General features: G+C 51.2%; 1 protein-coding gene and 1 long non-coding RNA gene across 3 annotated transcripts; one reads left to right on the forward strand and one right to left on the reverse strand.

Moving 5' to 3' along the window:
• Positions 1–1,938: 1,938 nt before the first annotated feature.
• On the reverse strand, positions 1,939–10,655 carry LOC111554299. Of its 2 annotated transcripts, none has more exons than XR_002735201.1 (4): positions 10,246–10,655; positions 3,357–3,450; positions 2,805–2,884; positions 1,939–2,558 (listed from the first exon to the last, which is right to left on the reverse strand). It is a non-coding gene; the product is annotated as an uncharacterized LOC111554299 (long non-coding RNA). The 2 variants fall into 2 exon arrangements; XR_002735202.2 differs by having other exon boundaries at positions 3,357–3,574.
• Positions 10,656–10,782: 127 nt separating this feature from the next.
• Positions 10,783–13,376, forward strand: BST2 (bone marrow stromal cell antigen 2). Its single transcript, XM_023229711.1, has 5 exons — positions 10,783–11,157; positions 11,916–11,982; positions 12,165–12,225; positions 12,532–12,673; positions 12,986–13,376. The coding sequence occupies exons 1-4, from the start codon at positions 10,864–10,866 to the stop codon at positions 12,656–12,658; spliced, it is 549 nt and encodes a 182-aa protein (XP_023085479.1). The 5' UTR covers positions 10,783–10,863; the 3' UTR covers positions 12,659–12,673; positions 12,986–13,376.
• Positions 13,377–26,866: the final 13,490 nt, after the last annotated feature.

Consider the following 26,866-nt stretch of genomic DNA (forward strand, 5'->3'; position numbering starts at 1 on the left):
CCAGCACTTTGGGAGGCCGAGACGGGTGGATCACGAGGTCAGGAGATGGAGACCATCCTGGCTAATACGGTGAAACCCCGTCTCTACTAAAAAATACAAAAAACTAGCCGGGCGAGGTGGCGGGCGCCTGTAGTCCCAGCTACTCGGGAGGCTGAGGCAGGAGAACGGCGTGAACCCGGGAGGCGGAGCTTGCAGTGAGCTGAGATCCGGCCACTGCACTCCAGCCTGGGCGGCAGAGGGAGACTCCGTCTCAAAAAAAAAAAAAAAAAAAATTAGCCGGGCGTGATGGCAGGTGCCTGTAATCCCAGCTACTCCGGAGGCTGAGACAGAAGAATCCCTTGGGCCTCGGAGGTGGAGGTTTCAGTGAGCAGAAATGGTGCCTCTAAGCTCCAGCCTGGGTGACAGAATGAGACTCTGTCTCAAGGAAGAAAAAAAAAAAAAGTAGGTTGGGCACAGTGGCTCAAGCCTGTAATCCCAGCACTTTGGGAGGCCGAGGTGGGTGGATCATGAGGTCAGGAGTTCGAGACCAGCCTAACCAACATGGTGAAACCCTGTCTCTACTAAAAATACAAAAATTAGCCAGGTGTGGTGGCATTCCCATGTAATCCCAGATACTCAGGAGGTTGAGGCAGGAGAATTGCTTGAACCCAGAGGCAGAGGTTGCGTTGAGCCCAGATCACACCACTGCACTCCGGCCTGGGCGACAGAGCAAGACTCTGTCTCAAAAGAAAAAAAAAAAGAAAGAAAGAAGAAGTGGTTGAGGTTTTGGCAAGGCCTATTATTTAAACCATAGCCTAAATGTCTTACAAAGTTAGCTTGGCCCAATAGCCCAGGAATAATTAAGGGAAAAGGAAGGTGGGGTTTGGGTTAACTTAGCTTACTATTCTAATGTTCTCACTGATACAATTTTTGCAGTGGTGGCTTCATCAGTTAGTGGGTGCAGGAAGATTGTGAGGGTTTTTTTGTTTTGTTTTTGTTTTTTGAAACAGAGTTTCACTCTTGTTGCCCAGGCTGGAGTGCAATGGTGTGATCTCGGCTCACTGCAACCTCTGCCTCCCATGGTCAAAGGATTCTCCTGTCTCAGCCTCCGCTGGGATTACAGGCTCGCACCACCACGCCCAGTTAATTTTTGTATTTTTAGTACAGACAGAGTTTTGCTAGGTCAACCAGGCTGGTCTCGAACTGCTGGACTCAAGCGATTTGCCAGCCTCTGCCTCCCAAAGTGCTGGGATTACAAGGGTGAACCACCCCACTGATCAAGGGGAACATATTAATACTTTGTTTCTTTGTTTAGAGACGGAGTCTCACTCTCTTGCCCAGGCTGGAGTGCAGTGGCATGACCTCAGCTCATTGCAGCCTCTGCCTCTGAGGTTCAAGCCATTCTCCTGCCTCAGCCTCCCAAGTAGCTAGGATCATAGGCACGCACCACCACACCCGGCTCATATTTGTATTTTGAGTAGAGACAGGGTTTTACTATGTTGGCCAGGCTGGTCTTGAACTCCTGACCTCAAGTGATCTACCTGCCTTGGCCTCCCATAGTGCCAGGATTACAGGCATGAGCCACTGAGCCCAGCCAAAAACATATTAATACTATGAACAACACACAGCCCTGGGCTGGTTAAGAGGCTGGAGACTGAAAGGTGGTGTTGATTGACCGTGGACCTGGGGAAATACCTGCAGTGGGTTAAGGACACTCTTGTGTGTCTTACAAAACAGAGACACAGATGCTGCCTAAGAACCAGGTCCTCCTAGACCCGGTGCCAGGGAAGGATCTGAAAGAAAAGAAGAATGCCTGTGATAGGTGTGAGAGAGGAGTGCCACTTACCGTTCACTGCAGCAGCAGGGGACAGGTGAATTCTGAATTCTTTTTTTTTTTTTCTTTTTGAGACAGAGTCTGTTGCGACCAACCGAGTTATACAGAAACACCACACTTTGAGACAAATTAAAGAGTCCTTTATGAGCTGGTGACCGAGAGGCAGCTAACGCTCCAAATTCTCTTGGCCCCGAGGAAGGGGCTAGTTTTGTTTTTATACTGTGGTCTAAATAGGGGAGGGGGATTTTAGCTGAAGCAATTTTTACAGAAGCAGAACTGGCAAAAAGTTAAAAAATGAATTGGTTACAAATGCAGTTACAAAAAATAAACAGTTCCAGGTGCAGGGGCTTAAACTATCACAAAGAGATAAATGTAGGGGTTTTGGGTGCCATCCGCCAAGCACGTCCCCAGGAGCTGCTGTGCAGCTTGCCTCAGTATCTTATCAGCAGGTGCATTCCTGGACGTGCTTTGAGTCAGTTTTACACTAGCTATGCCTGGAGGGAGTTGAAAGGGGTTACAAGTGAAGAAACTAAAATGGAGTCTGTCCGGCTCTCTGCTAGGAGAGAGTCACTCAGGTTAAAACAAGGTAGGGTATCACAAGTCTTGCTCTGTCATCCAGGCTGGAGTGCAATGGCGCGATCTCAGCTCGCTGCAACCTCCGCCTCCCGGGTTCAAGCAATTCTGCTGCCTCAGCCTCCCAAGTAGCTGGGATTACAGGTGCCTGCCAGGAAGTCCATCTAGTTTTCTATTTTTAGTAGAGACAGGGTTTCACCATTTTGGCCAGGCTGGTCTCGAACCCCTGACCTCAGATGATCCACCCGCCATGGCCTCCCAAAGTGCTGGGATTATAGGTGTGAGCCACCACTCCTGGCCAAATTCTGAATTCTTTAGGGGAAGTGAGAGCCTGGGACATAGGCATCCCCTTGGACCCAGTAACCCCGCTTCTGGGAGTTCAGTTTAAGGAAAGCCTGCAGTCAAGTCTGAAACTTACCAAATGACAAGGGCAAACTCAGACGGGGAGCTGTAATGTACAAAGTGCTAAGATAAGCACTTTCTATATATTGCTTTTTCCTGTCAAAGAAAATAAAAATATGAGGATCTTCCAAAGGCAATTTGCCAAAGGAAAAGTTGTTGTTGTTGTTTGTATTGGTTCGTTTGTTTGTGAGACATGGTCTCATTCTGTTGTCCAGGCTGGTGTGCAGTCATGCAAACATGGCTCACTGCATCCTCGACCTCTTGGGCTCAAGGGATCCTCCTACTCAGCCTCCTGAGTGGCAGATGACCTGAGGTCGGGAGTTGGAGACCAGCCTGGCCAACACGGTGAAACCCGGTCTCTACTAAAAATACAATTAGCGAGGCGTGGTGTCAGGTGCCTGTAATCCCAGCTACTCAGGAGGCTGAGGCAGGAGCATTGCTTGAATGCGGAGGCTGCAGTGAGCCGAGATCACACCACTGCGCTCCAACCACCACAGGTGCAGCCACCATGTCCAGCTAATTTTTAAATGTTTTGTTGAGATGGGGGGTGAGAGTGGGGGAAACTCACTTTGTTGCTCACGCTAGTCTTAACTTCTGGGCTCGAGTGATCCTCCTGCCTCGGCCTCCCAAAGTGTTGTGATTACAGGCAAGTGCCACCGCGTCTGTACCAAAGGGAAAGTTAGGTCTGGAGACTGAGCCACACAATACTGAAATTCATTTCCCAAATGCATGGCTGTTGCTTCCTGATTGTCTTAAATGGTTAAGCATTGTACATTACCCAGATGCCTACAAAAAGAAAAGAAAAAAATAAAAAGCCCTCACACATCTCCAGATGATCGCCCTCACAAATTGTTCATATGTAAATTATTTACTTAACCCCTAAATCTTTCCAAGATGTCCAGCCTCCCATAAACAAAGAAAGGTAACCTTAGGCTTGCAAGCTCTATCTGACCCCTTGCTTGTCCAGGCTGTTGAATTTCATCCTGACAGCACTGATTACAAGCTTACTTTCCCCGGTGCAAAACAAAGACAGGATGACATCCATCAGCCCTCCACCAGACCCTGACACAGCTGCAAAATTAATCTTTCCTTTACTCCTTCTTCAAATGTTTGCCTTATCTTAGGTATAACCATAGTTTCAGTTTCCCTGGCACTAATTAAAGTCAGAAGAATGTAACTGATGAGAAATGTCATCGCCTACTTTCTTTTTACTGTTTTCTCTGAGTTGATGGAGATACTGTTTCAGTTTTTAATTTGTGTGGACATTCCAGTCGACTGGGAAGCAGCTGTTATCACACCCCTACTTTTAAGAAAGTAGAGGTTGGCTAGGGGCAGTGGCTCACACCTGTAATCCCAGCACTTTGGGAGGCTGAGGCGGGTGGATCACTTGAGGCCAGCAATGGCTCACACCTGTAATCCCAGTACTTTGAGAGGCCGAGGTGGGTGGATCACTTGAGGCCAGGAGTTTGAGACCAGCCTGGCCGACATGGTGAAACCCTGTCTCTACTAAAAATACAAAAATTAGCCGGGCATGGTGGCGCACACCTTTGATCCCACCTACTCGGGAGGCTGAGGCAGGACAATCACTTGAACCTGAGAGGCGGAGGTTGCAGTGAGCCGAGACTGCACCACTGCACTCCAGCCTGGGCAACAGAGTGAGACTCCATCTCAAAAAAGAGAGAGAGAGAGAGAGAAAAGCAGAGGCCTGAGGGAAAGGAGCTGGTCCACCATGATGGAATTTGAGCCCAAATCTGACTCCAAACCTGCACTCAGTTTCCCCCAGGGCAGGGCTTGTCATGTTTGGTGGCACCTCTGACACTTGGGGCTTGATCATTTACTGTGGGGGGCCATCCTGTACCCTGTAGTGTGTTGAGCAGCGTCCCTGGCCTACATCCCTAGATGGCAGGGGCACTCCCAGCCCCCAGGGTGACAATAAAAATGTCCCCTGGAGCAGAATCGCCCCCGCCCAGTGAGCGCCCCAGGGCCAGCGACTTCCTACAGGCATGGAGTTGTCCTCAGATGCCCACCTGGGGCCACATCTCAGTATCCCAGAGTAAGTGAAATATACATGTAGTGTAATACACAGAAATGAAACAGCTAAGGGACGATTGTGGATGATATTTGCGCCTTATTATTATTATTTTTTTCTTAGCCAAGTGCAGTGGTTCACACCTATAATCCCAGCACCTTGGGAGGCTGAGGAAGGAGGATCACATGAGCCCAGGAGTTTGAGACCAGCCTGGGCAACATACGGAGATCCTGTCTCTACAAACAATACAGCTGGGCGTGATGGTGGTGAGTGGCTGTAGTCCCAGCTACTCAGGAGGCTGAGGCAGGAGGATTGCTTTGAGACAAGCCTGGTCAACATAGTGAGACCCCATCTCCACAAAAAATAAAAAATTAGCCAGGTGTAGTACTGCGCATCTGTGGTCCCCGCTACTCGGGAGGCTGCGGTGGGAGGATCACTAGAGCCCAGGAGGTCAAGGTTGCAGTGAGCTATGATCACACCACTGCACTCCAGCCTGGACAACAGAGCAAGAGCCTGTCTTTAATAAATAAATAAAAGAGGGGAAATTGAGTGTAGGGAATGTGGGAAATTCTTTCTATTATCCTCACTGTTTTTTTTTTTTTTTTTTTTTCCTGCAAATCTAAAACTATTCTAGAATAAGATGTTGGCCGGGCATGGTGGCTCACGCCTGTAATCCCAGCACATTGGGAGGCCGAGGTGGGCAGATCACAAGGTCAGGAGATCAAGACTGTCCTGGCCACATGGTGAAGCCCCATCTCTACTAAAATACAAAACTTAGCTGGGCGTAGTGGCACATGCCTGTAATCCCAGCTACTTGGGAGACTGAAGCAGGAGAATCACTTGAACCAGGGAGTTGGAGATTGCAGTGAGCAGAGATCGTGCCACTGCACTCCATCCTGGGTGACAGAGTGAGACTCTGTCTCAAAAAATAAATTAACTAACTAAATAAAATAAAATGTTTCTTTTTTTCTTTCCTTTTTCTTTTTTTTGTTTTGAGAGAATCTCACTCTGTCACCCAGGCTAAAATGCAGTGGCACAAACTCAGCTCACTGCAACCTCTGCCTCTGGGTTCAAGCGATTCTTCTGCCTCAGCCTCCCGAGTAGCTGGGATTACAGGCATGTGCCACCACACCTGGCTAGTTTTTGTATTTTTAGTAGAAACGGGGTTTCACCATGTTGGCCAGGCTGGTCTCGAACTCCTGACATCAAGTGATCCACCCGCCTCAGACTCCAAAGTGTTGGGATTACTGGCATGAACCACCGCAACCAACTGAAATGTTTCTCTAAATAATAATAATAATAATAACATAATAATAAATAAAAATAAAAAGTAAATTAAAAAAAAGCTAAAACCAAAAGAATGCCAGGGGCTGGTGCAGTGGCTTACTCCTGTAATTCCAACACTTTGGGGGCCTGAGGCAGGAGGATCTTTGGAGCCCAGGAGTTTGAGACCAGCCTGGGAAACAAACAAAAAGAGACCCCCATCTCTACAAAAAATAAAAAATTAGCTGGGTGTGGTGGTGCACACCTGTAGTCTCAGCTACACCGGAGGCTGAGGTGAGAGGATTGCTTGAGCCCAGGAGGTCAAGGCTGCAGTAAGCTATGATTGCACCACTACACTCCAGCCTGGGCAACAGGACAAGATTCTGTCTGAAAGGAAAGGAAAGGAAAGGAAGGGGAGGGGAGGGGAGGGAAAGGGAGGGAAAGGGGAAGGGGAAGGGGAAGGGAAAAGGGAAGGGGAATGGAAGGGAAGGGAAGGGAAGGGAAAGGAAAGGAAAGGAAAGGAAAGGAAAGGAAAGGAAAGGAAAGGAAAGGAAAGGAAAGGAAAGGAAAAGAAAGGAAAATAGCATAACAGTTTCCATTTCTAATTTTATTGCAAAAGTAATTGTGGTTTCTGCCATTACTTTTAGTTAACATAATTATGTAATTAATGCCATTAAAAGTCATGGCAGGCTGGGCGTGGTGGCTCATGCCTATAATCCCAGTACTTTGGGAAGCTGAGGTGGGCGGATCACGAGGTCAAGAGTTCGAGACCAGCCTAGCTAACACGGTGAAACTCCATCTCTACAGAAAATACAAAAATTAGCTGGGCGTGGTTGCGGGTGCCTGTAATCCCAGCTACTCAGGAGACTGAGGCAGCGGGATTGCTTGACCCCAGGAGGCAGAGGTCAGAGGTTGCAGTGAGACGAGATCATGCCAATGCACCCCAGCCTATGCGACACAGTGAGACTCCATCTCAAAGGGGAAAAAAAAAAAAAAAGGCTGGGTGTGGTGGCTCAATCCTGTACTCCCAGCAACTTGGGAGGCCGAGGCGGGCGGATCACCTGAGGTCAGGAGTTTGAGACCAGCCTGACCAACATGGAGAAACCTAAACTTCTCTACTAAAAATACAAAATTAGCTGGGCATGGTGGCGCATGCCTGTAATCCCAGCTACTCAGGAGGCTGAGGCAGGAGAATTGCTTGAACCCAGGAGGTGGAGGTCACGGTGAGCCAAGATTGCATCATTGCTCTCCAGCCTGGGTAACAATTGTTAAACTCCGTCTCAAAACAAAAAAAAAGTAATGGCAGAGGCTGGGGGCGGTGGCTCATGCCTGTAATCCCAGCACTTTGGGAGGCCAAGTCGGGCGGATCACTTGAGGTCAGGAGTTCGAGACCAGCCTGGCCAAAATGGCGAAACCTCGTCTCTACTAAAAATACAAAAAGTAGCCGGGCATGATGGCAGGCATCTGTAGTTACTCAGGAGGCTGAGGCAGGAGAATCGCTTCAACCCAGGAGGCAGAGGTTGCAGTGAACCGAGATTGCACCACTGCACTCCAGCCTGGGTGACAGAGGGAGGTTCCCTCTCAAAAAAAAAAAAAGTAATGGCAGAAACCACAATTACTTTTGCACCAACCAATATATATAAATATATTATATATTTAAAAATATAAAATAAAATATAGGCTGGGTGCAGTGGCTCACGCCTGTAATCCTAGCACTTTGGGAGGCCGAGGTGGGCGGATCACCTGAGGTCAGGAGTTCGAGACCAGCCTGGCCAACATGGCAAAACCCTGTCTCTACTAAAAGTACAAAAATAAACCAGGTATGGTGGCAGACGCCTGTAATCCCAGCTACTCGGGAGGCTGAGGCAGGAGAATCTCTTGAACCTGGGAGGGAGAGGTTGCAGTGAGCCAAGATTGTGCCACTGTACTCCAGCCTGGGCATCTGTCTCAAAAAAAATTTAATGAATTAAATAAAATAAATATGTATGTCATATATATATATATATATATGCATTTTTAAGTAGAGATAGGGTCTCGCTATGTTGACCAGCTGGTCTTGAACTCCTGACCTCAAGCAATCCTCCCATCTTGACCTCCCAAAGTACTAGGATTGCAGGCATGAGCCACTGCACCCATCCCATCATTTGTAATTTTAAAGGGAAGAGCAACAAACTTTCAGTTTGCAGGGCTGGGACTGTTTGCAGCTGCAAAATTTAGAGAGGACATCAATCTTTTATGATCCACATTTTACAGCTGGGGAAATCAATGCTAAGAGAGGAAATTCATTTGCCCAGGGGCGCACCACCCCAGTCTCCAATGTGCAATTCATGCAATTGTGATTTCCGACCTGGTCCCAAACTGACCCTAAAGTTTGCAGGCCAGAACACTGCGCTCAAATAAGTCAGCTTAGTCAAATAAGTCAGGCAAAGGTCATGTCTTTTCACCTGGAGTCCTGGCCAGGCTGGTAGGTCCCTCCTCCTGGGACAAGTTCACCCTCAGACTTTTTAGCAAGATCATCTCCCACAGCTTGTTAATTGGTTCTTGGTTCTAAGTGTTTTTTTTGTTGTTGTTTGTTTGTTTAAGAGAATGGGTCCCACTTTATCACCCAGGCTTGAGTGCAGTGGCACAATCATAGCTCGCTGCAGCCTCAAACTCCTGGCCTCGAGTGATCCTCCTGCCTCAGCCTCCCGAGTAGCTGGGACCACACGCACATACCACGATGCCTGGCTCTAAGTGGTTTTAATGGGGTCCTTCTGAGGGATGTTGGAGTGAGGGCCTGACGGGAGTTCCCCAGGCCTTCTGGGAGGCCTGGGCTCTGGCCTTGACCTCGCCTGCTGTCTGGCCCTGCTGAAAACAAAAAAAACATGGAAATGGCAGACCTGACAGAATCTGGGCTGTGGTCAGGATGTAGCTGAAAAAGCCACAAGAAAAACGTTCAGTCCCCTTTCAGCCGTCATGCCCAGCAGTTGGGCGCTGATAACGGGGCTGATTTCCTATAGGAAGCCCTGGCTCTCTTGGCCACATGGACAGCAGGTCGGTGCAGCCTGAGTGCGCCCCCAACCCCGGTGTTCAGCAACCCCAGCACCCGCCCTATCCCAGGCTTCTTCCAGGGATGTCTCCCAGGAAGTGGGTTTAGTACATCCCAAATGGAGTCAACTATCTTTCCTCAAAGAAAAATCCCCACTAGGCCAGGCACGGTGGCTCACACCTGTAATCCCAGCACTTTGGGAGGCAGAGGCGGGCAGATCACTTGAGCTCAGCAGTTCGAGACTAGCCTGGTTAACATGATGAAACCCCGTCTCTACTAAAAATACAAAAAAATTAGCCAGGCGTGGCCGGGCATGGTGGCTCATGCCTGTAATCCCAGCACTTTGGGAGGCCGAGGCGAGTGGATCATCTGAGGTCAGGAGTCCGAGACCAGCCTGACCAACATGGAGAAACTTAAACCTCTCTACTAAAAATACAAAATTAGCTGGGCATGGTGGCACATGCCTGTAATCCCAGCTATTCAGGAAGGCTGAAGCAGGAGAATCGCTTGAACCCGGGAGGCAGAAGTTGCAGTGAGCCAAGATCAAGCCACTGCACTCCAGCCTGGACAACAAGAACAAAACTCCGTCTCAAAAAAAAAAAAAAAAAATTAGCCAGGCGTGGTCGCCCACACCTATAGTCTCAGCTACTGGCAAGGCTGAGGTGGGCAAATCAGTTGAATCTGGGAGGTAGAGGCTGCAGTAAGCCGAGATTGCGCCACTGCACTCTGCACTCCAGCCTGGGCGACAGAGCAAGACTCTGTCTCAAAAAAAAAAAAAAAAAAAAGGAAAAGAAAAAGAAAAAGAAAAAGGAAAGAAAAGAAAAGAAAGATCCTCGCTATATGTCCATGTTCAAGCATTATCTTCCCATCCATCTGCCCTGAGCCACAGGCCTGGCAGGTGGCATGCGCATCCATTGAGCACCTACTGGATACCAAAGCACTTTACTGGCATCTTCTCCCTGGCCACTCCTGGAGAGGCTGGCCCTGTTATTCCCCTTTACAGATGAAGAAACAGGCTCAGAGAGTTTACTTGGTATCCTGGAGTCCCAGGAGCACTTTTTCTGAAAGTTGAAGCCTGTTTCCTGCCGGTGCCAGGACAGAGACCAACATTGTTTGTTGACTGGGGTATCCTCTTACCTGGGCTGTGTGTGCCTATCCAGTCCCCCAGTTTTCAGCTGGCTCCAGTCTCACCTGCTGCTCACACACCTTCCATGGCTCCCATAGTCCCCTCGGTGGGGACAGGGGCACTGGATGAAGCCCTGCTACTCACCACAGAGACACCTGAACACAAAACCAAGTCCTTGGGGTCAGACCCAGGCCCCGCCCTCACTCAACTATGCAATCTCAGTTTCCCCAGGTGGAGACTGGACCAACAACGATGGCCTCTGCCTCTTCAGGTCACGGTACAGATGAATACCATGGCCTAGGCACTCAGTAACACACAGCAGACACACAGGGACTTAAGATGGAGTCTCCCAGGCAGCCACCGTTGGCTGGCACCCAGTTGGGAAGGGCCCCGAGGCCTTTTAAAGCAGGGTGAAAAAAAAGCCCACCTCCTTTCTGGGAAACTGAAACTGAAAGCCTAATTAATCCTCTGCCTGTAGGTGCCTCACGCAAGAGCTGCGGTCAGAGCACTTCCTGGAACTTGCTATTGGTCAGGACGGCTCCTATGCAAATAGGGGGTGGCCCATAGAAGATTCCAGTACCGTCCCCTAACTTCAGGCCAGACTCCCTTCAGCTAGAGGGGAGATCTGGATGGCACCTATTTTGTATGACTATTGCAAAATGTCCATGGGTGACATTTGGGAGGAAGACGGGGACAAGCGCTGTAAGCTGGTGGTAGGAATTCTGGGGTTCCTGGTCATAGTGCTTCTGGGGGTGCCCCTGATTTTCTTCATCATCAAGGCCAACAGCGAGGCCTGCCAGGATGGCCTCCGGGCAGTGATGGAGTGTCGCAATGTCACCTATCTCCTGCAAGAAGAGCTGACCGAGGCCCAGCGGGGCTTTCGGGATGCTGAGGCCCAGGCTGTCACCTGCAACCAGACTGTGGTAAGCACCTCAACTCCTTTGGATGGCCTAGTACTAGGGGGTCGGGGGGACAATAATCTCTCCCCAGAAATCTGACACAGGGTGGGTCTCCAGGGAGATGCAGGGGAGGTCCCGAAACTGTTCCTGGGCCCCCACATCAAGGGACCTAGGTTCCCCTACCAGGGTATGGGGGCCTCTAACCCAGTCCAGGACACTGGTGTAGGGGCAGGGTGTTAAAATTGTCCAGAGCCCCCAAATCAGGGACCTCAGTATTCCCCCCGGGACTTAGGTGAATTGATAAATTCTTTCCAGGGCACTGGTGTCGGAAGCCTTGAAGCTCCTAGTGGGCACCAGTCCTGGGGGAGTAGAAACCCCTATTCAGGGTTGAAGGGGGACCTCACCAGACCCTGAAAAGGGGGGCTTTTGAAATTTTCACTTCATCACTAAGAAACTGAAATATTCACCTGGGTCCTGATATGGGGGATCTTGAAACTCTTGCTGAACATGTCACTTGGGCTGGGAAATCCCACTGCGTTCTGGATTTGGTAGGGCCCTCTAACTTGTCTTGAGCCATAGACCAGGCAATCTGGAAATGTCTACTAAAGTGTGATTATTGACATCCTCCAACTTGCCACCCTGGGAGAGTATGTGGTTGTGGCTGTTCTTTAAGGTTGGAGAACATGGTGCAGAGAGGGTTGGAAGAAAACCTGAAAGGGTTTGCATTTAAGGGCAGCAGCCAAACTCCCCAGGCCAGAACCCCAGATTCTGACTCTTCTTAGATGGCCCTAATGGCTTCCCTGGATGCAGAGAAGGCCCAAGGACGAAAGAAAGTGGAGGAGCTTGAGGGTGAGAAACAGAGAAGGGAGAGGGCTGGGGAGGGGTGACTCAGCTATGGAAGATGGGGTGGGGGCAGGGATACCAGGGCTGGAGGTTGGGGGAAGGGGGAGGTCCTGTCCCCGAGTGGGGCAGGGCCCCAGCATGGCCACATGCTGCCCCGCCCCCCTGATTCTGTCCTCCAACCCCACCAGGAGAGATCACTACATTGAACCACAAGCTTCAGGACGCGTCTGCGGAGGTGGAGCGACTGAGGTCAGAGATAACCTTCCCCGCTACCCCCCACCCGCCACGCTCCTCTCACCCCCACGTCCCTACCCCGAGACCCAGGATCTCCTTTGCTCCCAAAATCCCCATTGCCCCCAGGGGTAAGGTTTGAGTCCCACAAAAGGACAACTTAGCCCCTAGGGTCACAGAGCCATGGGTGGCCCCTGTCCATTCCCTCCCCAGTGACTTGGATTGGGGCGGTGCAGGGGGAACTCCCGGGGGCGATGGGCTTACAGGGAGGGCGGCAGGAGCCAGGACGAGCAGATGCCTGATTTGCCCCCATTTGCACCGCAGAAGAGAAAACCACGTCTTAAGCGTGAGAATCCCGGACACGGACTCCGCCAGCTCCCAGGACTCCAGCTGCGAGGCAGAGTCCCCGCTCCTGATTCTGCTGCTGGGCTTGGGCGCTCTGCTGCTGTGAGATCCCAGGAAGCTGGTCAGTGAGGAGGGGGCGGCCCCGGGAGGGAGAAGAAAGCTGGGGAAGGGGGTCGGGAAAGCAGGGACTTCGAAGTCTGGAGAGAGGGGCTGCAGGGGGAGGGACTGGGTGCAGAGGAGAGGGGCCTTGGGGAAGGAGGGAGAATCCAGTGAGATGGGCGCCCTGGAGCGGGGGTGGGGCTTATAGCTATATGGGGCGGGGCTATGAATGAGGGCGGGTCTATCGAGGGGGGGGAGGGGCTTGTGGATGGGTGGGGCGGGGCCAGTGTCTGCTGCCTCCGGTCTGCCCTGAGTCCCTCTTCTGGCCCTTTAGGCATATCTTGGAAGATCCGGTTCCTGCTCGACTTTTCGCTTGGACATGCCCTTGATCTCATCAGTTCTGAGCGGGTCAGGGGGCAGCACGGTTAGCGGGGAGGGCACGGCGTAGCCAGAGAAGGGTCTCTGGAGCAGTTCTTGAGGGGCCATGGGGCAACCCTGGGTGTGGGGACACAGTCGGGTTGACCCAGGGCTGTCTCCCTCCAGAACTAGGCAGGGAATGAGTCTCCCATCTTGTTTCCCGCCCTGAGATTGGGCATGGGGTGCGGTGGGGGGGCACGTGCTGCCTGTTGTTACCGGTGTGTTATTTTTTTGCGGGGGGGTGTGCTTTTTCTGGGGTCTTTGAGCTCCAAAAAATAAACACTTCCTTTGACGGGGAGCACACCTGACTCTCGAGTTCCTGACGTGTCATTGTGTTAGTCCCTAAGCGTCGGGGCCGCCCCTGCCGGTGAGACTGGACTCCCCGTTAATGACAACACCTCCCTTCCCTGCTCCAGGACGTTTTCAGGAGCCCACGGAGTTCGGGGAGGCACCACCCCAGTTCCTCCCAGCCCTCCTCTCTGCTGGGATCAACATAAGGACTGTGCACCCTCATCAGGGCTCACGTTTCCCAGGTGTTTTATTCTCATCTCCTCCCTAGAGCCTCTCCTGTTTCCTGAGGATCCAGTGTGGAAACTGAGGCTGTAACTGAGAGTAACCTCGCCTTGCTTCCCCTCCGGCCTGCAGAAAATGCTGGGCTGGGATTTAAACTGGGATCTGTACACACACAGGTCATGCATTGTCAGAATGTGTCCCCCTCCTTCATCCCCTAAACTTTCTCTCTCTTTTTTTTTTTTTTTTTTTTTTTTTTTTGACAGAGTGTCACTCTTGTTGCCCAGGCTGGAGTGCAGCGGCGCAATCTCAGCTCACTGCAACCTCTGCCCCCCGGGTTCAAGCGATTCTCCTGCCTCAGCTTCACCAGTAGCTGGGATTACAGGCACGCGCCACCATGCCCGGCTAATTTTGTATTTTTAGTAGAGATGGGGTTTCTCCATGTTGGTCAGGCTAGTCTCGAACTCCCAACCTCAGGTGATCTGCCCGCCTCGGCCTCCCAAAGTGCTGGGATTACAGGCGTGAGCCACCGCCCACAGCCCTTTCTTTCTTTTCCTTTTTATTTTTTGAGACAGAGTTTCGCTCTGTCACCCAGATTGGAGTAGAGTGGCACGATCTTGGCTCACTGCCAACTCCACCTTCTGAGTTCAAGTGATTCTCTTGCCGCAGCCTCCCGCGTAGCTGGGATTACAGTACTACACCACCACACCTAGCGAATTATTGTATTTTTAGTGGAGATGGAGGTTTCATTATGTTGGCCAGGCTGGCCTCAAACTCCTGACCTCAAGGGATCTACCCACCTTGGACTCCTAAAGTGCTGGAATTACAGGCATGAGCCATCACACCTGGCCCGATTCCCCAAACTCTTATTTATTCTGCAGTACCCAGCTCTGGGAACCTCTCCTCCGAGAGTCTCTGTGCTTCTTCGCAGTTGAGGGCTGCAATCCCCACAGACCCTTCACCCACCTTCTTGGACACTCGAAGACCTCTTAGTCCCTTCCTTATCTGTTATCTTACTTCCTCCAAGTTCTCTCCGAATCCCGGCCATTGTCTCTGCAACTGCAACTCCTGTTTGTGGTAACGGGGCCAGGAGCCTCTTGTCCCAGATTTCTGTACTGTCTTAAGGTCCCACAGTCCCCGGCCCAGATGGTCAGTGGGATTAAAAAAAAAAAAAAAAAAAAACTCTCTGGCCAGGCACAGTGGCTCACGCCTGTAATCTCAGCACTTTGGGAGGCCGAGGTTGGTGGATCACTTGAGCTCAGTTCCAGACCAGCCTGGTCAACATGGTGAAACCCCATCTCTATTAAAAATACAAAAAAAAAAAAGGGCCAGACGTGGCGGTTCATGCCTGTAATCCCAGCACTTTGGGAGGCCGAGGTCGGTGGATCACAAGGTCAGGAGATCCAGACCATCCTGGCTAAGTCGGTGAAACCCTGTCTCTACTAAAAATACAAAAAATTAGCTGGGAGTGGTGGCACGCACCTGTAGTCTCAGTTACTCGGGAGACTGAGGCACAAGAATCATTTGAACCTGGGAGGTGGATGTTGCAGTGAGCCGGGATCACGCCACCGCACTCCTGCCTGGGTGATAGAGCGAGACTCCATCTCAAAAAAAAAAAAAAAAAAATTAGCTGTGAGTGGTGTCTCATGGCTATCGTCCCAGTTACACAGGAGGCTGAGGCAGGAGAATCGCTTGAACCCAGGAGGTGGAGGTTGCAGTGAGCTGAGATCACGCCACTCTACTCTAGACTGGGTGACAGAGCAAGAGTCTGTCTCAAAAAAATAAAATAAAATAAAACCAGGCCTCCACCTCCATGGTTCCTACTGCTCTCCCAGGGAAGGGTCCCCAAATACCTCCCCTGCCACAGACCCCCCTGGCCCTCTTGCCCCCTCACTTCCTCTTACTCACCACCTCCACCTTTCCTGATCCCAAGCTCCTTTTTGTCTCAAGGCCTTTGCCCAAGCTCTGCCTGCTTCCTGGAGCACCCATTCCTCACTCCCAAGGTCTAGGGCAGGCTCTCAGCCTCAGCAGCGTTGGTAGTTTGGGCTGAATGGTTCTCTGGGTGTGGACCATCCTGTGCATTGTAGGATTTTTGTTTTTGTTTTTGGTTGTTTTTTTTTTTTTTTTTTTGAGAGATGGAGTCTGGCTCTGTCTCCCAGGCTGGAGTGCAGTGGCGCGATCTCGGCTCACTGCAACCTCTGCCTCCCGGGTTTAAGCGATTCTCCTACCTCAGCCTCCCAAGTAGCTGGGATTGCAGGCACCTGCCATCATGTGAGGCTAATTTTTGTATTTTTAGTAGAGATGGTGTTTCACCATGTTGGTCAGGCTGGTCTTGAACTCCTGACCTAAAGAAATCCACCCGCCTCAGCCTCCCAAAGTGCTGGAATTACAGGCATGAGCCATGGCGCCCAGCTGCATTGTAGGATGTTAAAGGGCATCCCTGGCCCCCACCCATAGATGCGAGTAACACCTTCCCAAATTGTGACAATTAAAAATGCTTCCAGGCTGGGCATGGTGGCTCACGCCTGTAATCCCGGCACTTTGGGAGGTCGAAGGGGGAGGATTGCTTCAGCCCAGTAGGTCAAGACCAGCCTGGGCAACATAGGGGAACCTCCATCTCTACAAAAAATTTAATAATTAGCTGGGCATGGTGGCACATGCCTGTAGTCGCAGCTACTTGGGAGGCTGAGGCAGGAGGATCGCTTGAGCCTGGGTTGTCAAGGCTGCAGTGAGCCGAGATGACACAACTACACTCCAGCCTAGGCAACAGAGCCAGACACTGTCTCAAAAGGAAAAAAAAAAAGTCTCTAGATGTTGCTAAGTGTCCCCAGGAGCAGGGCGGGCCCTCACTTCTGTGGCCCTGGCTTGCAGAAAAGCTAAAGCCGCTTTGCAACTACTAAGCTATTTCATCCCCACCAACAGCCCCGGTGAGGCCTAGGGTAATTAGTGAACTTTTTCAGGTTTTTTTGTCTTTTTTTGTGGTTTGTTTGGGGATTTTTTTGTTTTGTTTCGTTTTGTTTGAGATGGAGTCTTGCTCTGTTGCCCACGCTGGAGTGCAATGGTGCGATCTCGGTTCATTGCAACCTCCACCTCCCAGGTTCAAGTGATTTCTCCTGCCTCAGCCTCCCAAGTAGCTGGGATTACGGGCACACATCACCACACCCGACTAATTTTTATATTTTTTAGTAGCGAATGGGTTTCACCATGCTAGCCAGGCTGGTCTCGAACTCCTGACCTCAGATGATCCGCCCACCTCAGCCTCCCAAAGTGCTGGAATTACAGGTGTGAGCCATCGCGCTGGCCAATGTTTGTGTTTTTAGTAGAGATGGGGTTTCACCATGTTGGCCAGGCTGGTGACAAACTCCTGACCTCAGGTGATCCACCCGCCTCAGCCTCCCAAAGTTTTGAGATTACAGGCGTGAGCCACCGTGCCTGGCCCTAATTTTTTTTATATTTTGTAGAGATGGGGTCTCACCATGTTGCCCAGGCTGTTCTCAAACTCCTGGGCTCAAGTGATCTTCCAACCGCAGTCTCCCAAAGTGCTTAGGTTACAGACATGAACCACCATGCCAAGCCTGGTTAAAAGAGTTTTTTCCAGGGCAAAGTGTGAGGGCAGACTCTATCCAGGGCCACAGAGACACTGAAGAATGAGGTTGAATGACGCCCATGCAGGGAAAAGTGTGGATCGCTTGTTTGTTTGTTTATTTGAGAAGGAGTCTTGCTCTTGTCACCCAGGCTGGAGTGCAATGGCACGATCTCAACTCACTGCAACCTCTGCCTCCCGGGTTCAAGCGATTCTCCTGTCTCAGTCTCCTGAGTAGCTGGGATTACAGGCGCCCACCACCACGCCTGGCTAATTTTTGTATTTTTGGTAGAGACAGGGTTTCAACTTGTTGGTTAGGCTGGCCTTGAACTCCTGGCCTCGTGATCCGCCCGCCTAGGCCTCCCAAAGTGCTGGGATTACAGGCGTGAGCCACCTCTCCTCCCGGCCTGGATGGGTTATAAAGCCACCAACAAAGGTGCTGAACAGAAATACATTTCCCATACAAAGGCTAGCATACAGATAGGAGATTAGATTGGCTACTATTGACTATGTCCTAAGAGGGTTACTTAAACATTCTATTGTAAAGAGGTGACAGTCACAAGAGTCTCTATCTCCAGCAACATTTAGTCTAGGCTTGAATGAAGACTAGGAAGTCTAGTTAATGTGGAATATCTCCCCACAGAGGAAGGTCAGGGGCTGGGCATGGGGTGGCCCCGTGGCTCCCAGTGGTGGTAATCCCAGCATTTAGGGAGGCCGAGATGGGGGCATCGCTGGAGGCCCAGGTGGGGCATTGCTTGAGCCCAGGAGGTCAAGGCTGCAGTGAGCCGTGATGGTGCCACTGCACTCCAGCCTGGGTGACAGAGTGAGATCCGGTCTCAAAAAAAAAAAAAAGAAAGAAAGAAAGAAAAGAAAAAAGAAAGAGGTTGGGTGCGGTGGCTCACCCCTGTAATCCCAGCACTTTGGGAGGCCGAGGTGGGCAGATCACTTGAGGCCAGGAGTTCGAGACCAGCCTGGCCAACATAGTGAAACCCCATCTCTACTAAAAATACAGAAGTTAGCTAGGTGTAGTTGCAGGTGCCTGTAATCCCAGCTACTTGGGAGGCTGAGGCAGGAGAATCTCTTGAACCCGGAAGGCAGAGGTTGCAATGGGCTGAGATCGTGACATTGCACTCCAGCCTCGGCAACAGAGCAAGACTTCATCTCCCAACTCTACTAAAAAAAAAAAAATTCGCTAGGAGTGGTGGCAGGTGCCTGCAATCCCAGCTACTCAGGAGGCTGAGGCAGGAGAATCGCTTGAACCCAGGAGGCAGAGGTTGCAGTGAGCTGACATTGTACTCCAGCCTGGGTGACAGAGAGCAAGACTCCATCTAAAAGAAAAGAAAAGAAAAGAAAAGAAAAGAGAAGAGAGAAGGAAGGAAGGAAGGAAGGAAGGAAGGAAGGAAGGGAAGGAAGGAAGGGAGGGAAAGAGAGAGAAAGAAAAAAAGAAAGAAAGAGAGAGAGAAAGAAAGAAAGGTTGATTCAGTTTCCAGGGCTTAACTATTACCCCTTGACATAATAAATCTGGAGGTTCCTAAAATTTTATTTTTTTTTACACGCCTAAATTCTGGACCCGCCAAAAAAGAGAACAATTACCCTAATTCTTTGAGTTTTCATTAACTGAACTCGTATCACTGGCAGAAAGACTAAAGTCTATCAACATACCTGAATAGACTTTTGTTGTTGTTTTTTGAGACAAGGTCTCACTCTGTTGCCCAGGCTGGAGTGCAGTGGTGTGATCTCGGCTCACTGCAGCCTCCACTTCCTGGATTCAAGCAATCCTTCTGCCTCAGCCTCCTGAGTAGCTGGGACTACAGGTGCATACCACCACATCAGGCTCATTTTTAAATTTTTTGTAGAGATGAGGTCTCACTGTGTTACCCAGGCTGGTCTGAAACTCCTGGGTTCAAGTGATCCTCCCACCTCCGCCTCATTTCTCCTATTAACCTTCCTTTTGTGAGTTGATTTTTCAAGGAACCTTCAGAGGGTGAAGGGGAAGATCACCCAGTTTGATGGGAAAGGCGGGGGTTGGGGGGGGGGAGAATCAGTCACACACATAAAGATACAATCACTTTTTATTTTTGAGACAGAGTCCCACTCTGTCACCCAGGCTGGAGTCCAGTGGCACCATCTCTCTGTTCACTGCAACCTCCACCTCCCTGGTTCAAGAGATTCTCCTGCCTCACCCTCCTGAGTAGCTGGGATTACAGGTACCAGCCACCACACCTGGCTAATTTTTTTTGTTTTTTAAAATAAGACGGAATCTTGCTCTTGTCGCCCAGGCTGGAGTGCAATGGCGTGATTTCAGCTCACTGCAACCTCCCCTTCCTGGGTTGAACCCATTCTCCTGCCTCAGCCTCCCAAGTAGCTGGGATTACAGGCCCCAGCCAGCAAGCCCGACTGATTATTGTATTTTTAGTAGAGATGAGCTTTCACCGTGTTGGCCAGGCTGGTCTCAAACTCCTGACCTCAGGTGATCCACCTGCCTCAGCATCCCAAAGTGCTGGGATTACAGACGTGACCCATAGCGCCTGGCCTACAATTATCTTTATAATGTCAGGGCCCTAGGAGTTGATCAAAAGCAGGTAGTGTTGGAGAGGGGGACTTTCTGTAGGAGGGGACCTGTCAGCAGAGCAGCAATTAGCCAGGCAGAGGAGGAGAAGGTGTAAAGGCCCTGCGGTGAGAATGCACTGGTGAGAATGCACTTGGAAGAGCGTTGGGGAGGCCACAGGAAGGCGTGAAGAGGAAATGACCATAAAGGTGTGATCAAGTCCTTTGTAGGTGTAAGGAGGGAGAGCAGGGGGAGGGGGAGATAGAGAAGGAGAAACAGGAAGAGGACGGAGGAGGGGAGAAGGGGGAGTAGGAGGAAGGAAGGGGAGGGGAGAACGGGTTGTATTCTAAGAGGGAAGTGGAGCCAGAGCCCAATTGTACTCATGTTGTAACATCCCCCCCTGGAGGCCAAGTGGGGAGCAGGCGGGAAGAGGAGGCCGGTCCACTCTTGTGTCTACCCTCTGGTCCTCTTCACAGCTAGTGTAGCAGCCTAAGCTCCACCAACCGTAAGTCAGTGGTGTGTCCTCCCATCTCCCAACTCGGTTACCCCATCAACAGAATGGGAACCACAGGCCAAATGTGGTGGCTCATGTCTTTAATCCCAGCACTTTGGGAGGCTGAGGTGGGAGGATTGCTTGAGCTCAGGAGTTCAAGACCAGTCTGGGCAACATAGCGAGACCCTGTCTCAAAAAAACAAACAAAAAACTTAAAATTAGTCAGGCGCAGTGGCTCACGCCTGTAATCTCAGCACCTTGGGAAGCCGAGGTGGGCAGATCATTTGAGGTCAGGAGTTCGAGACCAGCCTAGCCAACATGGTGAAACCCCGTCTCTACTAAAAATACAAAAACTAGCTGGGTGTGATGGCGTGCACCTGTAATCCCAGCTACTCAGGAGGCTGAGGCAGGAGAATCGCTTCAACCAAAGAGGCGGAGGTTGCACTGAGCCGAGATCCTGCCATTGTGCTCCAGCTTGGGCAACACACACACACAAACTTAAAATTAAAAAATAATGGAAACAACATATCCCCAAATGATAGCCAAGCACTTCCTTTGCAGATGCGGTCTTTGGCGCTTCCCACAGATGTACCAGCTTGATTCCTACCAAGCCCTACCGAGCCGGAGTTAATACTCTCCCCATTTCACAGAGGGAGAAATTGAGGCACAGAGGGCAGCACGTGGGATGCAGGAACCCAGAATCCCTCGTCCTTTCTTGGGCTTGACGGGATGGACCAGTCCCTGGAGGGGGTCCAACCCCTCCCAACGGACTCGGGAAGCCACGGCCAGGCTGGGCGGAACCGTGGGTGTCCCTGGCGCCCCAAGGTGCCAATTAAATATTCGTGGCCGTCTGGGGCCAGAGCTGTGGACCGAGGCATGGCCGAGCCGGGGCCGGAGCCCGGGCGTGCCTGGCGAGTGCTCGCTCTGTGCGGGGTGGCTGTGTTCCTGGCTGCAGCAGCGGCCGGCGGGGCCCTAGTAGCCTGGAATCTGGCCGCCTCGGCTGCTCGGGGATCTCGCTGCCCGGAGCCCGGGGCGAATGCCACGGCGCCGCCCGGGGACCCGCCGCCTGAGGTCGACGAGCTGCGGCGCCTGCTGGCAGAGGCTGCCGAGCGGGAGGAGGCCCTAGCCAGGCAGCTGAACCAGGCGGAAAGTATCCGGCGAGAGTTGGAGAAGGCATTAAAGGCCTGTGAAGGCCGCCAGGTAGGTGGGCCGGGTGGAGGGGGAGCTCCGGAATCCAGAATGTTGGGATAAGAGAGGGCCTGCTCACACATCCCCAGGATTCCCTCCCTGTGCCTCGGTTTCCCTAGTTCCTAGACTTGAGAAGGCATTGAGAATAGCGCCCTAATGCCGTCCAACCCTTAGATGTCAGTTCACCATGGAGTCTACCTTCTGATCAGAAAAGCGGATCACCCGAGGTCAGGAGTTTGAGACAAGCCTGGCCAACATGGCGAAACCCTGTCTCTACTAAAAATGCAAAAATTAGCCTGGCGTGATAGTGAACGCCTGTAATCCCAGCTACTCAGGAGGCTGATGCAGGAGAATCGCTTGAATCCGGGAAGTGGAGGTTGCAGTGTTCTGAGATTGTGCCACTGCACTCCAGCCTGGGAGACAGAGCAAGACTCCATCTGAGAAAATAAAGTCTCATTGTCCTTTGCTTTTTGCCAGATAAATGGTGTCTGGAGAAACCCCAGACCACCGGAGACCCTCCCCTGTGTGCCCACTCAGCCCTACTCCAGCCAGTTTCCAGCAGCCCTATTTTAAGAGAGGAACACACATGTCACCTGTAATTAGGAGGCTAAAGTTGGCCTCTTGGGGGAGGTACCTGCTAGGTTCTCCTTTTCCTCTGACTAACCCTTCAGACTTTTCTTTTTAACCATTTCCAGCCCTGAGCCTTTCAAAAGAACTGTCCTCAAAATCCCAGCCATTTCCATTTATGGAGTGACTACTGTATACCTCTGGGCACACCCCCCATTCCACCCCAACCTCCTAGCCCAGCCGAGGTAGTGCAACATCTGAATATTAAAAATCAAAATGTGGCCGGGCACGGTGGCTCACGCCTGTAATTCTAGCACTTTCGGAAGCCAGGGTGAGTGTATTAGTTGAGGTCAGGTGTTCGAGACCAGCCTGGCCAACCTAGTGAAAACCCATCTCTACTAAAAATACAAAAATTAGCCAGGTGTGATGGCGCATTCTTGTAATCCGAGGCGGAGGTTGCAGTGAGCTGAGATCCCACCACTGCACTCCTGCCTGGCTGACAGAGCATGACCCCATTTCAAAATAAATAAATAAATAAATAAAATCAATCCAAATAAATCCCTACCCCTTTTCTGCCCCCACCAAGAGAAGGGACTGGGGCAGTCGAGGTTAAGAGCAGCCTACTCCTAGTTCAAATTCTGGCTCTGCCCCCTTACTGTAAGACGTACTGAGGAAGCTGGACCAGTCGTTTTGCAGAATGTCCCGAGGAAACCTACACATACCCCAGAAATTCAATCATTGTCAACCATCAAATTGCCCCCTGTTGGTTTTTGTTGTTGCTTGGCTTTGTTTTGTTTAGTTTTGTTTTGAGACGGAGTCACGCTCTGTTGCCCAGGCTGGAGTGCAGTGGCGCGATAGCTCACTACAACCTCCACCTTCTAGGTTCAAGCGATTCTCCTGTCTCAATCTCCCAAGGAGCTGGGATTACAGGCGCCCACCACCGCACCCGGCTATTTTTTTTTTTTTTTTTTTTTTTTTTTTTTTAGGAGAGATGGGTTTTTCACCATGTTGGCCAGGCTAGTCTCAAACTCCTGGCCTCAAGTGATCCGCCTGCCTCAGCCTCCCAAAGTGTTGAGATTACAGGTGTGAGCCACGACGCCCGGCTCATTGTGTTGGTTTGAAATCCCCTCAGTGAGTCCCAGATGGAGCTGAAAGTGGAACTTGAATCTGACAGCAGAGCTAAGCACTCTCCACTATCCAGTGGCTTAGGGTTGGTGGCACTGGACCTGGGCAGAGATCTCCCCCAGGCAGGCAGCTGTCACCACTCGGTGCTCCAGGCTTTAGAAACCACTTCTGTGTTTTACAACTACAAGGCCCCAAAGGACGTTCCACACAGCTTAGGACACAGGGTTGCAGGTGGCTTCTCACTCTCCCCAAAAGGGCCAGGCCGATTCACTCTTCCCCTCCTCTCCTCAGAGCCGGCTTCAGACCCAACTAACGACACTGAAGATTGAGATGGACGAAGCCAAGGCACAGGAGACCCAGATGGGGGCCGAGAACGGGGCGCTGACAGGTGCGTTGTGGTATAAGGGAGTGGGCAGGGATAGAGGTGGGAGGAACCTAGGTGAATCCTACTTATCCAAACCAGCATAATTGCAAACGTAATGCAATAACACAGAAATAAACGCAAAAACTTATGAAACGAATGCAAACAACATGCAGAGGTCATGCAAATGTCACAAAAACAACGCTAACATCACAAAACATGCAAACGCCTTGTAAACGACTCACAAAAGCAATGCAAACCTATGAAAAGCTATGCAAATGGCACGTGGAAGCCATGCAATGGTACGCACAAATTTAATTCAAATAAAGGAAAGCGTGCAAACGGCATGCAGACTATCAACTTGGATTCCGGCGTGCGTGGGGCGGGTGGGCGCGGGCCCTCCCGCCTGACCCCGACCCCTGCGCCCGCAGAGGCCCTGGCACGCTGGGAGGCGGCGGCCACGGAATCTGCGCGGCGGCTGGACGAGGCTCTGCGGCGCGCAGGCGTGGCGGAGGCAGAGGGCGAAGCCTGTGCTGCCCGGGAGGCGGTGCTGCGCGAACGCTTGTGAGTGAGGGGCGGGCCCGAGGGCGGGAGCGGATGGACGGGGAGGGCGCGACCAATGCCTGCGCAGGGCTACATTCTTTAGGCCAATCATTAATTTGGGCGTGGCATTGTGGGCGGGGCATTGCTATTTAATAGGTGGTTCCTGGCGTTGGAACCTAAGGATGGAGACGGGAGCGGTCTCTCTTGGGATTTCAGGCTGGGGCGAACATTCTAGAAACTTAGGTCTCCAGGATCCAGCGTCGGTGGGAGCCCCGAGAGGGACGGGGAACGGAAGAGAAGGGTGCAAAGAAAAGGAAGTATCGAGGGAGAGTCTGGTGGTCTGGGGACAGAGCTTCTGGGGGTGTAGCTGGGAGTCTTTAGGAAGGCGTCCCGGGAATGACTGGTGGTGGCGAACAGATGCCGGATCCTGGAGAGCGGGAACCCTGGGAGATGGGGATCTCTGGGGATGGAGTTCCCAGCAAAGGGACGCTCGGGCGGATGAGGGCTGGCGATGTCTGGGGACAGGGGACCAGAGGCTGACAGCCCCCTTCCCCCTTCCCGGCAGTAACGCCCTGGAAGCCGAGATGAGCCCCCAGCGCAGATCGCCTCGGCCGCGTCCCCGCTCGGGGTCCCGACCCCGGCCCAGCCCTCGCTCGCGCTCGCGCTCCGGACCCTCCGGGGGCTGCCGGCGGCCGGCGCGGCGCGCACGAGGGTGAGTCGACCCCCAGCCGGAAGGGGGCTTCGGCCAGGAGGACAGACATGGGGGGGGGATGTCTGAGGGGACGTGTATAGAGGCGCCCCCACGCTGGATGCGACACTCGGCTTTAGACCGTGGAGACACCCCGAACGGAAACTGCACAGAAAGGAGCCTCAGCCTCCTTTCTCTCCCCGACCATGTAAAGTGCTTATTCTACAGACAGGGAAACTGAGGCCCAAGTGATCATGCAGTGAGCTAGTGCTTAGCTCGGATTTGAAGTCCCCTCTAACAACAATGTTACCGACATCCCACAGATATGAAGACTGGAGGTCTAGCCCTGGCTCAGGAGTAACCGGAAAGGGTCACTTTCCCTCTCTGGGTCTCAGTTTACCCTATCTGTAAAATGGGTGATTGGACTCATGATAGGGAGCTGATTTGACAACAAAAGCTGACAAAGGTGGCACAATAGGAAAACCACAAATCCCTCACCCTGTGAGAAGGGTACAAAACTTCCAGATGGAATTTAAACAAAAAGAACCAAGTAACATGTTTGTTTGTTTTTGATTTGGTTTTGAGATGGAGTTTTGCTCTTGTTGCCCAGGCTAGAGTGCAGTGGCACAATTTGGGTTCAGTACAACCTTCATCTCCCAGGTTCAAGCAATTCTCCTGCATCAGCCTCCCAGGTAGCTGGGACCCACCACTACGCCCAGCTAATTTTTGTATTTTTAGTAGAGACGAGGGTTACACTATGTTGGCCAGGCTGGTCTTGAACTCCTGAGCTTAGGTGATCCGCCTGCCTCGGCCTCCCAAAATGCTGGGATTACAGGCGTGAGCCACTGCTCATGGCCCATGTTTTTAACCTACACTGCAACAAAGGTGACTTATGCCTGAGATGGAGCAATGGTTCAATATTCCCAAGTCTGTTAATTGCTATACTAATAGATCAAATGAGGAAGTTTATAAATTGTAGGGAAAAAAAACACATCAAAATCAGTGCCAAGGTGAGGACGTCCACTGTCAAGTATTTTTTTCTCTGGGAGTACTAGCCAATGCAATCACACAAGAAAAATAAAAGCTACGACTAAAAGGAAGAGAATTTATAGGTTGAATCACAAGAAAGTGCTGTTTATATGGGTAAAAAACATTGAAATATGGACAAGTTTATATTGCTCAATTTCACATGAATGTATTAGTGGGTTTTCTTGTTTTTCTAACCTTTAAACATTTTTAGCTTGTTATCTAAATTTAACCTTTATGTTTGGCATAACTTCAGACTTACAGAAAATTTGGTAGATTAATCTCCAACTTCTGAACAACACGAAGGTTATGGACGCCAGTCCCCCATGCAGTTGAAAATTCGCACATAACTCCTCCAAACTCAAGGCTGGCCAGGTGTGGTGGCTCATGCCTGTAATCCCAACATTTTGGGAGGCCATGGCAAGAGAATCACTTGAGCCCAGGAGTTCAGGACCAGCCTGAGCACCATAGCAAGAACCTGTCTCTACAAATAATATCAATAATTAGCTGAGCATGGTGATATGCATCTGTAGCCCCAGCTACTTGGGAGGCTGAGGCAGGTGGATCACGTGAGCCCAGGATGTCAAGTTTGCAGTGAGCCATGATCACATCACTGCACGTCAGTCGTCTGAGTGACAGAGCAAGACCCTGTCTCAAAAATTCAAAATGAAAAATTAAAGCTAGAAAAAATTATTAAGAAAATCATGCTGGGCACAGTGGTTCATGCCTGTAAGTCCAACACTTTGGGAGGCTAAGGCGGGAGGATCTCTTGAGCCCTGAAGTTCAAGACCAGTCTGGGCAACATAGGGAGACCCTGTCTCTACAAATAATTGTTTTAAAATTCTTTGGGAGGCTGAGGCGGGTGGATCACTTGAGCTCAGGTGTTTGAGACCAGCCTGGGCAACATGGTGAAACCCATTCTCTACCAAAACACAAAAAATTAGCTGGGCATGGTGACATGCACCTGTGGTCCCATCTACTCAGGAGACTGAGGTGGGAAGATTACTTGAGCCTGAGAGGCAGAGGCTGCAGTGAGCCAAGATCATGCTACTGCACTCCAGCCTGGGTGACTGGAGCAAAACACCTTCAAGAAAAGAAAGAAAAAGAGAGAGAGGGAAAGAAGGAAGGAAGGAAGGAAGGAAGGAAGGAAGGAAGGAAGGGAGGGA

Source organism: Piliocolobus tephrosceles, chromosome 21 (assembly GCF_002776525.5).
Source record: "Piliocolobus tephrosceles isolate RC106 chromosome 21, ASM277652v3, whole genome shotgun sequence".
In the NCBI taxonomy this organism is placed as follows: Eukaryota; Metazoa; Chordata; class Mammalia; order Primates; family Cercopithecidae; genus Piliocolobus; species Piliocolobus tephrosceles.

Coding starts and splice junctions, on each gene's coding strand:
- BST2 (XM_023229711.1), top strand. CDS start 10,864: ATGGCACCTATTTTGTATGACTATTGCAAAATGTCCATGGGTGACATT. Junction 11,983..12,164: donor GAAAGTGGAGGAGCTTGAGG/GTGAGAAACAGA, acceptor CAACCCCACCAG/GAGAGATCACTACATTGAAC. Junction 12,226..12,531: donor GCGGAGGTGGAGCGACTGAG/GTCAGAGATAAC, acceptor TTTGCACCGCAG/AAGAGAAAACCACGTCTTAA.